General features: G+C 66.9%; 1 protein-coding gene across 2 annotated transcripts in view; it reads left to right on the top strand.

Moving 5' to 3' along the window:
• Positions 1 to 13,334, top strand: part of CDH22 (cadherin 22) — a 108,284-nt gene that overhangs the window by 69,743 nt on the left and 25,207 nt on the right. For both annotated transcript variants that reach the window (XM_075916202.1, XM_075916203.1), the window contains exons 6-8: positions 2,075 to 2,259; positions 3,387 to 3,640; positions 11,737 to 11,873. In XM_075916202.1, the coding sequence (XP_075772317.1) occupies positions 2,075 to 2,259; positions 3,387 to 3,640; positions 11,737 to 11,873 (576 nt within the window). The remainder of the gene's footprint in view (positions 1 to 2,074; positions 2,260 to 3,386; positions 3,641 to 11,736; positions 11,874 to 13,334) is intronic.

Genomic DNA, 13,334 nt, shown 5'->3' with positions numbered 1-13,334 from the left:
TAGCACAGGTGAGGGGTCATAGGACCTGATCTCACCTTCCCCAAACGGGTTCTCCAGTCCCAAGAAACCAGCCACAGATCCCTGGTCAATTTACACTCAGGATCTTACCCACAAATCTCGCTGAGCCAGTCCTCTAGAATCTACAGCTAAAGGTTTATTACTAAGGGAAAGAAAAGCCTGAGTGTGAGGCTGGTAAAGTATCGTACGTTACATGCATCCAATCTCCCAGTCTCCATGCAGGCTCTAGTAGAGATGTTACAGCTGCTGGTTTAAAAGTCCTTGGTGCACATCCTATGCCAGGATGGGTCCACAGGTCTTTCCAGCTCGTGATTCCCTGCGAGGCCGCATCCGGGATCAGGAGCAGAACTGAAGGCAAAGATGGAGTCGGCCACAGGGCGTTTTCTATCCATCCCTGGCCTCTTCCAAGCCGGAGAGGGTCACATGGTCAGTGGCCAGGTGTGTCTCTGGCATTTAGAGATCCATTGACCCTCGCTCATTAGCATAGCCATTGGCTGAGCATTCCTGGCCCACTGCTCAGCCACAGCCAGAGAAGTTCCCAGCGTCCCCACAGTCCATGTACACAACTCCACACACAGACATTGTCCAATCACATGACCAGCACACACAGTCAGCGGAAGGTGAGCGTTTGTGTGACACCTCACATGACCCCTTTGTAACACTTTTGGGGCGAACACCCCCCATGGGTGCAGCAGTGACCTGGCTGCTCCCCTTAAAATCCGGTAACGTGACAGCCCGGCTGCCCTGGGGAAGGCTGGCCAGCTCAGTAGCCTGGCAGGGAGAGGATGGGGCCACGGTGGGACTGGGCTGGGGACATTACGATAGCCTCAGCTCTCCACGTGGCCAGACAGGATCGGGCAGGGGTGGGCGGGGCCTCGGGTGGAAGGGGTGGGGCTGGGTCTTGCCTTCCCCAGCTGGGCTTTCACCTGACGCCCGTGCCAGTGGCAGACCAGCCCACCTGGCCCAGGGTGTAGGAGGGGAGGTGCGACGCCAGCGCTCAGAGGTGGGCTGGAATGAGTCCCAGGCCCGCTTGGTACCTGGCTGCTCTAGCCCTGCCCGGGCACCATGTGGGTGAGTGGATCCCTACCCCAGCCAAGGCCAGAGCCCTGCAACCCGCCTCTGGTCCTGTGCGGGGACACAAGCCCTGCCAGCGAGCTGTCCGCAGGCTCGGCTGGGGGATGGGGCTGTGCGAATGCTGCGCCCGGAGACCTTGGCCCCGGAAGGCTGGGGGTCGTCAGGCTTCAAGAGAGCGGGGGGCTCCCGAACGCCTCTCGCCAGCCACTTCCCGGGGGGAGTTTCTTTAGTCGTGCCCAGTACTTGGGAATGGGGCGTCCTCCATGGTTCCAGCTGGGCCCCATGAGCGCCCCCAGTAAAGCCCAGACTGGCGTGGCTGCCAGCGTACGTGGGACATGGCAAACGAGACAGGAAAAGCGTTGCAGTCTCCATGTGGGAGTGGTGCTGCATCAGACCGGGGCTGGCAGGCGTGCCCCGGAGGGGGGCTGGCAGGCGTGCCCCGGAGGGGGGCTGGCAGGCGTGTCCCGGAGGGGGGCTGGCAGGCGTGTCCCGGTGGGGGGCTGGCAGGCGTGCCCCGGTGGGGGGCTGGCAGGCGTGCCCCGGAGGGGGGCTGGCAGGAGTGTCCCGGTGGGGGGCTGGCAGGCGTGCCCCGGTGGGGGGCTGGCAGGAGTGTCCCGGTGGGGGGCTGGCAGGCGTGCCCCGGTGGGGGGCTGGCAGGCGTGCCCCGGAGGGGGGCTGGCAGGAGTGTCCCGGTGGGGGGCTGGCAGGCGTGCCCCGGAGGGGGGCTGGCAGGCTTGTCCCGGAGGAGGGCTGGCAGGCGTGCCCCGGAGGGGGGCTGGCAGGCTTGCCCCGGTGGGGGGCTGGCAGGCTTGTCCCGGAGGGGGGCTGGCAGGCATGCCCAGAAGGTGGTTGGTATTCTTCCTGGAGGCTGGTGCATCGCCCTAGGGGAGGTGCCCCGCAGCCAGCTCCTTGTGTTCCCGGGAGCGTGGGGAGCGTGGAGATGGGGGCCCTGTGACCCGTGGCCTCCCCTCTCCCTCGGCAGAGATGTACCAGTTCAGCGTGCCGGAGAGCACCCCGGTGGGCATGGTGGTCGGGAGAGTGAAGGCGGAGGACTCGGACGTGGGGGAGAACACAGACATGACCTACCAGCTCAGACAGGAGGGGGTGCAGCTGTTTAAAGTCACCACAGACAGCAACACCCAGGAGGCGATCCTCACGGTGCAGAAGGTAACCCCAGGGAGGCCCCGGGGGCGGGGGCGGGAGCAGGGCTCTCGGTGCGGCACAGAGCCGTTCCCTTTCGGTGAGACCTGCCTGGTCTGGTGGGTCCGAGTGGGGACTCGCTGTGTGCGGAGCCTGCGTCTTCACAGGCCTCTTCTGACCGCTGGGGGCAGGGGAGCTGCCAGCTACCCCGGCCCGAGCCCTGTGGGGAGGGGGCAGGGGAGCTGCCAGCTACCCCGGCCCGAGCCCTGTGGGGAGGGGGCAGGAGAGCCCCCAGCTACCCCGGCCCGAGCCCTGTGGGGAGGGGGCAGGGGAGCTGCCAGCTACCCCGGCCCGAGCCCTGTGGGGAGGGGGCAGGAGAGCCCCCAGCTACCCCGGCCCGAGCCCTGTGGGGAGGGGGCAGGAGAGCTCCCGGCTACCCCGGCCCGAGCCCTGTGGGGAGGGGGCAGGAGAGCTCCCGGCTACCCCGGCCCGAGCCCTGTGGGGAGGGGGCAGGAGACCTCCCGGCTACCCCGGCCCGAGCCCTGTGGGGAGGGGGCAGGAGAGCTCCCGGCTACCCAGGCCCGAGCCCTGTGGGGAGGGGGCAGGAGAGCTCCCGGCTACCCAGGCCCGAGCCCTGTGGGGAGGGGGCAGGAGAGCTCCCGGCTACCCAGGCCCGAGCCCTGTGGGGAGGGGGCAGGAGAGCTCCCAGCTACCCCGGCCCGAGCCCTGGGGGGAGGGGGCAGGAGAGCCCCCAGCTACCCCGGCCCGAGCCCTGGGGGGAGGGGGCAGGAGAGCCCCCAGCTACCCAGGCCCGAGCCCTGTGGGGAGGGGGCAGGAGAGCTCCCAGCTACCCAGGCCCGAGCCCTGTGGGGAGGGGGCAGGAGAGCTCCCAGCTACCCCGGCCCGAGCCCTGGGGGGAGGGGGCAGGAGAGCCCCCAGCTACCCCGGCCCGAGCCCTGGGGGGAGGGGGCAGGAGAGCCCCCAGCTATCCCGGCCCGAGCCCTGCAGGAGGTTTGCAGGGGCACAGGAGGAGCTCCAGCTCTGGGCTTCTCCAGCCTTGGCCTCCCTGGCACCCGTGCCCAGGTGTGACCCAAGGGAGCGGCAGTGGTGCCCCTGGGGTGGGAAGGGACGGTCACCCTGTCCTGTTGGCGCAGCCCCTGGACTACGAGGCCCAGGCGTTCCACACGGTGGTGGTGGAGGCCCTGAACAAGTTCGTGGACCCACGGTTCGTGGACCTGGGCACGTTCCGAGACCAGACCATCGTGCGGGTCTCTGTGCTGGACGTGGACGAACCCCCGGAGTTCCGGCCTCCCTCCCAGCTCATGGAAGTGCAGGAGGATGCCGGCGTTGGCTCCGTGGTGGGCGTGGTCACGGCGCTGGACCCCGACGCTGCAAACAGCCCTGTCCGGTAAAACCTCGCTCCGAGCTGCGTGTTTCGGCCTGCGCCCGGCTTGGAGCAGGGGTGGGCGGGCGAGCGGCCGACAAAGGGCAGGGGTGGGCGGGCGAGCGCCCGGCTCGGAGCAGGGGTGGGCGGGCGAGCGGCTGGCGAGGGGCAGGCGAGGGGCAGGGGATGCAGGGCAGTCGCCGGGCAGGCGAGTGACAGAACCGGGTGCAAGGAGCAGGCAGGTGAGGGCATGAGCCATGGGAGTGCCAGGACCGGCAGAGGAGAGCCCAGAAAGAGGATTGGGTGTGCCCCTGCGTCCGTGTGAATGACAGCCAGGCAGCTGCAGGGAGGAACGGCTGCTGTGGGGTGGGTGGTCAGGGTGCCAGCTGGGTGTGGCCAGGGAGGCACAGCTGCAGGGCTGGGACCAGTCGCTGGGTATGGGGGGGAGGATGCAGGGATGTGGGTTGGGCCCTGGGTCCCCCTCTTCCCGGGCTGGGCTGCACTGTCTGCTCTGCTTCGTGCTGCCCAGTCTGCGCTGCGCTGGGTCCCTGGGGCTCAAGAACCCCCTGTGCTCCCTGCCGGCTGGGAGCCCTTCTGGCTGCGGCTGGGGGTGCAGGGCCTGGGGCCTCCTCCCCCTCCGTGACACTGGGTGTGCTCAGTCCTCGCCCAGACGGGCTGTGGGCTGCAGGGATGGGGGTGCCGGGCGCGCTCACGCGGGCTGCAGGGACGGGGATGCCGGGCGCGCTCACGCGGGCTGCAGGGACGGGGATGCCGGGCGCGCTCACGCGGGCTGCAGGGACGGGGATGCCGGGCGCGCTCACGCGGGCTGTAGGGACGGGGATGCCGGGCGCGCTCACGCAGGCTGCAGGGACGGGGATGCTGGGCGCGCTCACGCGGGCTGCAGGGACGGGGATGCCGGGCGCGCTCACGCAGGCTGCAGGGACGGGGATGCCGGGCGCGCTCACGCGGGCTGTAGGGACAGGGGCGCCGGGCGCGCTCACGTGGCCTGTGGGGACGGGGACGGGGGCGTCGGGCGCGCTCACGCGGCCTGTGGGGACGGGGGCGCCGGGCACGCTCACGTGGCCTGTGGGGACGGGGACGGGGGCGCCGGGCACGCTCACGCGGCCTGTGGGGACGGGGGCGCCGGGCGCGCTCACGCGGGCTGTAGGGACGGGGGTGCCGGGCGCGCTCACGCGGGCTGTAGGGACGGGGGCGCCGGGCGCGCTCACGCGGGCTGTAGGGACGGGGGCGCCGGGCGCGCTCACGCGGGCTGTAGGGACGGGGGCGCCGGGCGCGCTCATGCGGGCTGTGGTCAGGGGAATGGGTCTGTGCTGCAGGGGGACGTGTGGCTCACGCCGACACAGCTGTAACGGAACCGGACTGGCTACTCACAGCGGGGAGGGCGGGCCCGCGCCAGGGCTAGGCTGGGAGCTGGAGGGTAAAACCCACTTAACTCCGGAATCCCAGAAGAGTTCATCTGGCCTCCGGAAGCCCTGAACCTCAGTCCTCCTTGTCCCTTCCCCCGCCCCACGGGGCTGGAGTGTCAGAGGAGTGAGGTGTGTGTGACGTAGTGGGGGTACCTGGCTGGTTTCTATGCTGCTGGCTCTGGGGTAACCCCCACTGGCTGCCGTGGGTACCACGACCCAGCAAAACAGGATGAGTCACTATGCAAAGGGATCTCTCAACCGGTATGGCCAGACACCCCCCATGGAGAGGAACAAAGGAAGGTGGAATGCTGCCCTGGCTGGGGGGCAGGGCTGGAAGAGAGTTGGTTAGTTGCTGGCTGGGAGCATGGAGGAGACAGCCTAGGGAAAGGGGCTGGAGTTTAGGGGCCCAGTCTCCCCCATCTCAAGGGGGCCTGAGGCATCCTAGCCCAGCTCTGTGACCAGATTCCATCTGTGCTGTGCTGTATCCTGGAGAGGCAATAAACTTCCTCTATTCCACCGGCTGGTGCAGTCTGTTTGTGCCATTTCGGGGTGCAGGAGACGGGGGACCCCAACGCGCCATCACAGTGTGTCCGTGTGGGCTGGGGGTTTTGAAGTTTTTTTGTTTCTCACTTGGTGGTCCCCAGCTGATTTTTCTGAGGGCGAGTGGCCCCGATCCAAAAAAGACATTGAATCCTTTTGCACTGGACATACATGAATAGTTTACTGTATTGAAAATGGCGTTTGATAAACTAATATGAGAAAGGTGAAGCTCTTCCTGTTTAATCATTTCAATGGAGTCGCTCTCCCCAGCTGCAGCACTAGCAAAATGGCTCGGGCGCCATTCTGTAGTTAGTGGTGAGTTTCCATTAGCAACTGGTGGCCCATGGGAAGGTTTACCTTGAGCCAGGTGGGCCACGGGCCAAAAAGTCTGAGACCAACGTGGAGAAATGGCCTGAGGGAAACAGCGTGAAATTCAGCCAGGACAAATGCAGAGCACGCCGCTTAGGGAGGAACAGCCAGTCGCACACAGAACACAGGGAAGGGCTGTCTAGGACGGAGACCTGCAGAAAGGGATCTAGGGGTCAGAGTGAATCACGCGATGTATGTGAGTCAGCAACGTGAGGCTGTTGCTAAAAAAGCAAACCTCATTCTGGGGTGTACTAGGCACGAATGTTCTAAGCAAGACCGGAGAAGTCATTCTTCCGCTCCGCTCTGGTTGGACCTCACGTGGACGGTTGTATCCAGGTCTGGGTGCCGCATTCCAGGAAAGACGCGGAGAAATTGGAGGGTCCAGAGAAGAGCAACGAGAATGAGGAAAGGTGGAGAGAACATGAGCTAGGAGGGGAGACTGAAAGAACGGGTCGGTTTAGTCTTGAGAAGAGAAAAGGGAGAGTTGACACGATTAGCGTAAGGGTCACGAGGAGAGGGAGAAGAATTGCTCTCCGTGACCTCTGATGATAGGACAAGAAGCAAGGGGCGTCCAACTGGCTGGACATTAGGAAAACGTCCTACCTGTCTGGGTGTAAATAAATTGCCTGGGGTGTGCCGTGGGGGGGCTGTCCACTCCGGTGGGCCTGGATCCGCTCTGGTTTGCAGTCACCGGGTGCCGTGTTGCGCTGTGCTGATCCCTGCTGGGCTGCAGCGACTGTCTGTGTGCAGGGCCCAGCGCGGGGGTCCCAGAGGCGTGGCCCAGCCGCCTGACACCTGGGCTAGATGGAGGAATCTGAACGAAGCAAGAGGCTGAGCGGGCCGGGGCCGGGGCTGGGGGGTTGTTTGGCTCGGCTGCGGGAGCAGGAAAGGGGGTTCAGGGCCCATGAGCCCTTCCCCCCCAGAGGAATAAGGCTGCCTGCTCTCGGGGTCTGTGCTCACATCGCTCCTGTGCTGCGCTGTGTCCCTGCGAGCCGATAACCCTTCCACTCTACTGGCCGGCAGAGTGTCCCCTCTGGCTGCGGGTGGTGTGCAGGGCCCGGGCCCCCGGTGCGCTGTCACGGGGCTGTGGAAGCTCCATCACTGGGGAGATTTAAGAGCAGGGTGGGCAGACCCCTGCCGGGGACGGTCTAGGGTGGGGACTGGACCTGAGGACCTCTGGAGGCCCCTCCCAGACCTCGGGTTCCCTGAAATGTGAGAGCCTGGCCGCTTGGCTTGCGTCACTCAGTGAGACAGTTGCAGCTTGTGTTTGTCCGATGCAGGCGGCTGTGCCAGAGCGGAGGGTTAAAAGCAGCACAAACCCCATCAGGGCGCAGCAGGGAACCTTTCTCTAAACAGAAAGAGCTTTTAATTTCATCCCAGCTCTTAGTCGCTGCCTGACAAAGGCAGGGGCTGGGCCGTGTTTCGAAGGGAATTTTCCGTTTCCAGCTGGCTTCTGGGCTCCCGCTGTATTTCCTGTGCACAGTGTGATGTTTTCAGCCACACTATTGTATTCGGCAGTACACTGATAGGCTGTCCATGTACGTGAGCTTGTTTGTGTGGGAGTCTTTTGTCTCTTGCGCGGCAGCGAGCGCCCGTGTTCTGACTGCCTGCGTTCCAGGGTTTATCAGCGCCGGGAAGACGTTGCTGGGGATTTAAGGTTCTCAGAGATACTTGTGTTTGGCATTCACCAAATCCAGAGACATGTGTTGGACACGGGCACCTGCTCTCCAGCACCACCGGGAGAGCTACAGCCTGCCACAGCACAAAGGAGAGAGGGCAACTACCCAGACAGCGTCCATAGGACCTGCAAAGCTTCCCATTAATAACGCCCCTTCACAGCTCAGCGGCACGGCAGCCAGTGTGCTCCTCGCCGCGCTCAGGGGAGGGGCGAAGCAGCCTGCTTGGGAAATCAGACACGAGCCCCACGAGATGAAGCAGCCTCTTGTAACAGCCAAACAACAGGCGCTGGCAGCCGGAAGAGCAAGGGCTGCACTCCAGTCCGAGCCAGGCATGCAACAGCACGAGGTCCCCAATGGCCAACCCTCGGGCAAAGGAGCAGGGAACGTGCCAGGGCCCAGGCAGCTGGAGAACAGGGGCTGATGAGCTCGGCGGGGCTGGGCTGGGCTGCAGCAGCCCGTGGGTACCCGGGCAGGGCTCGGCTAGCAGCGGCTGCTGAGTCCGGCGGCGATCCCGAGTGCCCCTGGAGAACGAGCCACACGACACATTCGGCCTGGGCTGAGCGGGATGGCCAGGACCTCTTCTCCCAGCTGATCCCAGCCCTGGGCACGTGGGAAGGGCACGGGGCAGGCAGCTGGCTGCGGCTGTGGGGGGAGCAGAGGGAACGTCGCACCCCCTGGCGCTCTGGCCCCGAGGCAGCATGAGCACTCCAGAGCCACAAAGCCCACGGCAGCCAGCGGGGCAGCGGCCCGACCCACGCTGGTGCCTGGCTGGGGAGCAGAGGGGCCGTGTTAGCGATGGGTGCGGCTGTGCGCGTCGCGGTTGTAGCTCTTGTGTGGCGGCGCTGCAGCCAGCGAGGTGTGGCTGGGCAGTGTGCCGGTGGCATGGCTCCCCTGAAACCAGGCCCTGCTGTTCTGCTCACCAAGCGAGAGGGGGGTCTGAGAGCAGCCTGCAGCTCCCTGAAGGGGGGTCCAGAGAGGCTGGAGAGAGGCTGTTCTCGGGGGGCAGATGGCAGAGCAAGGAGCAATGGGCTCAAGTTACAGGGCAGGGGTCTTGGTTGGAGATTAGAAAAAACTATTTCACCCGGAGAGTGGGGAAGCGCTGGGCCGGGTTCCCCAGGGACGGGGGGGGGGGAGCGCTGGGCCGGGTTCCCCAGGGACGGGGGGGGGAGCGCTGGGCCGGGTTCCCCAGGGACGGGGGGGGGGGAGCGCTGGGCCGGGTTCCCCAGGGACGGGGGGGGGGAGCGCTGGGCCGGGTTCCCCAGGGACGGGGGGGGGGGAGCGCTGGGCCGGGTTCCCCAGGGACGGGGGGGGGGGGGGGGAGCGCTGGGCCGGGTTCCCCAGGGACGGGGGGGGAGCGCTGGGCCGGGTTCCCTGGGGGGGGGAGCGCTGGGCCGGCTGTGCAGACGAAACGGGCCGAACCACCTCCCTCCGGAGCCAGAGGGCTGGGGGCAGGGCCGGGGCTCTCGGACACGGGAGAAGGCGGAGTAAGGGGAGTGAGCCTGAACAGTAAAACCCTCCTGGACAGCTGGGGGGCTGCGAAAGGGGGGAGACCCTGCAGGAACCAGGGAGCGCGGGACAAGGCTTTGTCGGTCTCTCTGGCGAGCAGCATTCCCGGGGGCGCGGTCCTTGCTTGTGGCCCTCTGGCCTGGGTGAATGGGGCCAGTTGCTCTGGCTGCACTTGTACACAGCCCCCAGCTGTCCCCAAGTCACAGTGGGTGGCCCTGCAGCACCCTGGGGCCTAGCCACAGGGCCAGCACCGGGCGCTTCCGTGGGCTCGCCTCAGATGGAAGAAGCGGGCTGTGCCCCCGAAAGCACACGGTGCTGGCCCAGGGTGCTGCAGGGCCACTCGCTGGGGCTCGGTTCTTTTCGTTCCAGACAACCATGGCTCCCCCTCCCAGCCCTTATTGCTACCCTGGCAGCCATCGCGCCCCCGCTCTGTGGCTGCCCCGTGCGTCGGCCTTAGAGGAGCTGATAACCGGGGCCCTGCCTGCGCAGCTGTGCGGGTCGGGGAGGTACTCGTGGCGCCGTTCTCGCCTGGCATCCCGAGGGTCTCTGAGCGCTGGGCGGCTGGCGGTGGGACCTGGCGGAGGGCTGCACAGGCACCAGCGCACTGGACAAGGGCAGTTTTAATCCCGAGCTGTAGGAGAGGGAAGGACAAGCTAGCGGATTACAGAGCAGGCAGCTTAACTTCTGTACCTAGAAGACAATGGAGCAAATAATCAACCAATCAGTTTGCAAGCACCCAGAAGAAATACCTTGATAAGGAGCAGTCGGCATGGACTTGTCAGGAACAAAAGCATGTCGAACCAGCTGAATAGGGCAAGAAGCCTTGTCGGGGGAGGGGCAGGAGACGTGATCTCGCTCGACTCTCACGAGCCTTGTGTTAGTGCCGCACGACCGTGTCGCCAACGCACGAGGCAATCCCGCCGAGACGGAGCTACTGCGAGGCGGGTGCGGGACTGGCCGGACCAGCGCGTTCAGAGGGTCGCGGTCGCGATCGCGATCCAACTGGAAGGGCACAGCGAGGGGCGCCCCGGGGACCTGTCCCGGGTCCAGCTGCACCCAGTATCTTTAGAAATGGTTTGAGTAAAGGCCGAGAGAGCTCGCTCACAAGTTGGTGGGACCCGGCCGGGTCGGGGGGAGGTGAGCGCGTTGGAGAACAGGGTTAGCATTCAAACTTGTCTTGACAAGCTGGAGAAATGGTTTAAAAACCAGCCCGAAGTTCAGTGAGGACAGAAGTGCAGCTGCACGCCCGGGATGGAAAGGACCCCCTACGAGGGGCACTGCAGAGGGGGTCTGGGGGCTGTCGTGCATCACGAGCCGAGTGGGACACGTGCAAAAAAGCAAACACCATTGTGAGCTGTGTTAGCTGGGGGGCGTGAGCAAGACGCAAAGTCGTTCTCTCTGCTCCGCGCTGGTTGGGCCTCAGCTGGAGGATTGTGTCCAGTTCTGGGTGGCATGTTTCAGGAGTGACGTGGAGACACTGGAGAAAGGTCAGAGAAGAGCTTTAAGTCTAGTCAACATGACGAGATGGAAAACCCTGGGTTTGTTTAATCTGGGCAAGAGAAGGCTGGAGGGGACGTGGTAACGGTCCTCGCCTAGCTCAGAGACTTAGAAGCAGGAGGGTGATAAATGGTTCTCCTGCCCCCTGAGGGTAGGACAGGAAGCAAGGGGCGTACATTGCGGCCAGGGAGGTTTAGGTTGGACATTAGGAAAAACGTCCTCCCTGTCGGGGGGTGAAACGCTGGAATCAGTTGCCTGGGGAGGTTGTGGAATCGCCGTCCCTGGCGGCTTTCAAGAGCAGGTCGGACAGAGCCCTGCCAGGAGGGGTCTTTGTGCTACTTAGTCCTGCCACCATCGCCAGGGGACTGGGCTGGGTCTGGTCTGGTCCCGTCCTACGCTCCCATGGTGCTCAGAACGGGCTGAGCTGAGGCATTTCGGTCAGAACAGACCTTCCCCTGTCCCTGCTTTTCCCATGCAAGGCGTTTACACTGCTGGTCCCAGCTTCTCCACATACCCACCAGGGCCTCCAGTCAGCTCGTAACAGGGCCACGGTGTCCCTGGAGAGAGGGATCCGAGAGAGCGGGCCGGCCCCACGGGGAGGCGAGGGAGCGGGCCGGCCCCACGGGGAGGCGAGGGAGCGGGCCGGCCCCACGGGGAGGCGAGGGAGCGGGCCGGCCCCACGGGGAGGCGAGGGAGCGGGCCGGCCCCACGGGGAGGCGAGGGAGCGGGCCGGCCCCACGGGGAGGCGAGGGAGCGGGCCGGCCCCACGGGGATGCGAGGGAGCGGGCCGGCCCCACGGGGAGGCGAGGGAGCGGGCCGGCCCCACGGGGAGGCGAGGGAGCGGGCCGGCCCCACGGGGAGGCGAGGGAGCGGGCCGGCCCCACGGGGAGGCGAGGGAGCGGGCCGGCCCCACGGGGAGGCGAGGGAGCGGGCCGGCCCCACGGGGAGGCGAGGGAGCGGGCCGGCCCCTCGGGGAGGCGAGGGAGCGGGCCGGCCCCACGGGGGAGTGATCGTAATGGGGCCGGGCCCTCACAGCTTGGCGTCAGGGCAGGTCTTGTGAGCCCCTCCCCGTACTCATGGCTCTCTCCTGCCTGGTGCCCAGGTACGCCATCGATCGCAGCACCGACCTGGAGAGGATCTTTGACGTTGATGCTGACACAGGTGCCATCGTGACAGGCCAGGCCCTGGACCGGGAGACGGCAGGGTGGCACAACATCACGGTGCTGGCCATGGAAGCAGGTGAGGAGGAGGGTCTGCGGTGGGCGGGTCTCGTTGACTGGTGCAACCTCAAGGGAGCACGTGACGTAAGACACGATGCAGGGAATCTAACTTCTCCCCAGGCAACCTGGACGTCCCCCTCTGCAGTGCTGGGCAGGGAACCGGGGTCAGCCGGCACCGTGACGAACACTCAGCAAACCCCGTTATCCGCTTAGCGCGGCGCCCGCCGTCCCTGCATTGCTCCTGGCGGCTTCCCCACGTCACGGAGCCCGCAGCCTGGCCCAGCCCGTGAAATCTGGCTGGAGCCTTCTCGCCTTTCGGAGGGTCTCCAGCGGGGCCTCCACGCAGAGTTATTGCAGGGGCAGTCGCAGCAGTGCCGCCCGTATTCCCTGCTGCTGCCTTCAGAGCTGGGCGCCCAGAGAGCGGGGGCTGCTAGCCGGGTGTCAGCTCGGGCAATCCCGCTCCGTGCTGCTGGGCAGCTGGAGAGTGGTGGCTGCAGACCGGCCCCTGTGGCAGAAGCAGCTTGTCCTGCGCCAGTCACACGCTGATCTCAGAAAACCCACTAGATGTGGGGCACTGCGTCTAGACAGGCCTGTGACAGAGACAGACAGACGGACAGAACGGCCCCTCACTTGCACTCAGCCGCCGGTTCCCCAGACAGCTCTGCAGGCGGCTCTGCTCGGTGTTTTGGCCTAGCTCTCTGGGCAGTAGCAGGGGCCCAGCCTCAACTGTCGGGGCTCCGGGCGGGCCCCTGGCCAGCCGCTGTCGGGGCTCCGGGCGGGCCCCTGGCCGGCCGCTGTCGGGGCTCCGGGCGGGCCCCTGGCCGGCTGCTGTCGGGGCTCCGGGCGGGCCCCTGGCCGGCCGCTGTCGGGGCTCCGGGCGGGCCCCTGGCCGGCCGCTGTCGGGGCTCCGGGCGGGCTCCTGGCCGGCCGCTGTCGGGGCTCCGGGCGGGCTCCTGGCCGGCCGCTGTCGGGGCTCCGGGCGGGCGGGCTCCTGGCCGGCCGCTGTCGGGGCTCCGGGCGGGCGGGGTCCTGGCCGGCCGCTTTTGGGGCTCCGGGCGGGCGGGCCCCTGGCCGGCCGCTGTCGGGGCTCCGGGCGGGCCCCTGGCCGGCCGCTGTCGGGGCTCCGGGCGGGCTCCTGGCCGGCCGCTGTCGGGGCTCCGGGCGGGCGGGCTCCTGGCCGGCCGCTGTCGGGGCTCCGGGCGGGCGGGCTCCTGGCCGGCCGCTGTCGGGGCTCCGGGCGGGCGGGGTCCTGGCTGGCCGCTTTTGGGGCTCCGGGCGGGCGGGCCCCTGGCCGGCCGCTGTCGGGGCTCCGGGCGGGCCCCTGGCCGGCCGCTGTCGGGGCTCCGGGCGGGCCCCTGGCCGGCCGCTGTCGGGGCTCCGGGCGGGCTCCTGGCCGGCCGCTGTCGGGGCTCCAGGCGGGCTCCTGGCTGGCCAGAGGCTGCTGGGCCAGAGCCCTGGGGGCTCCAGAGTCTTCCTTAGA

This window comes from Pelodiscus sinensis, unplaced genomic scaffold (genome assembly GCF_049634645.1).
Source record: "Pelodiscus sinensis isolate JC-2024 unplaced genomic scaffold, ASM4963464v1 ctg98, whole genome shotgun sequence".
Classification (NCBI taxonomy): Eukaryota; Metazoa; Chordata; order Testudines; family Trionychidae; genus Pelodiscus; species Pelodiscus sinensis.
This window is presented reverse-complemented; position numbering and strand designations above follow the sequence as displayed.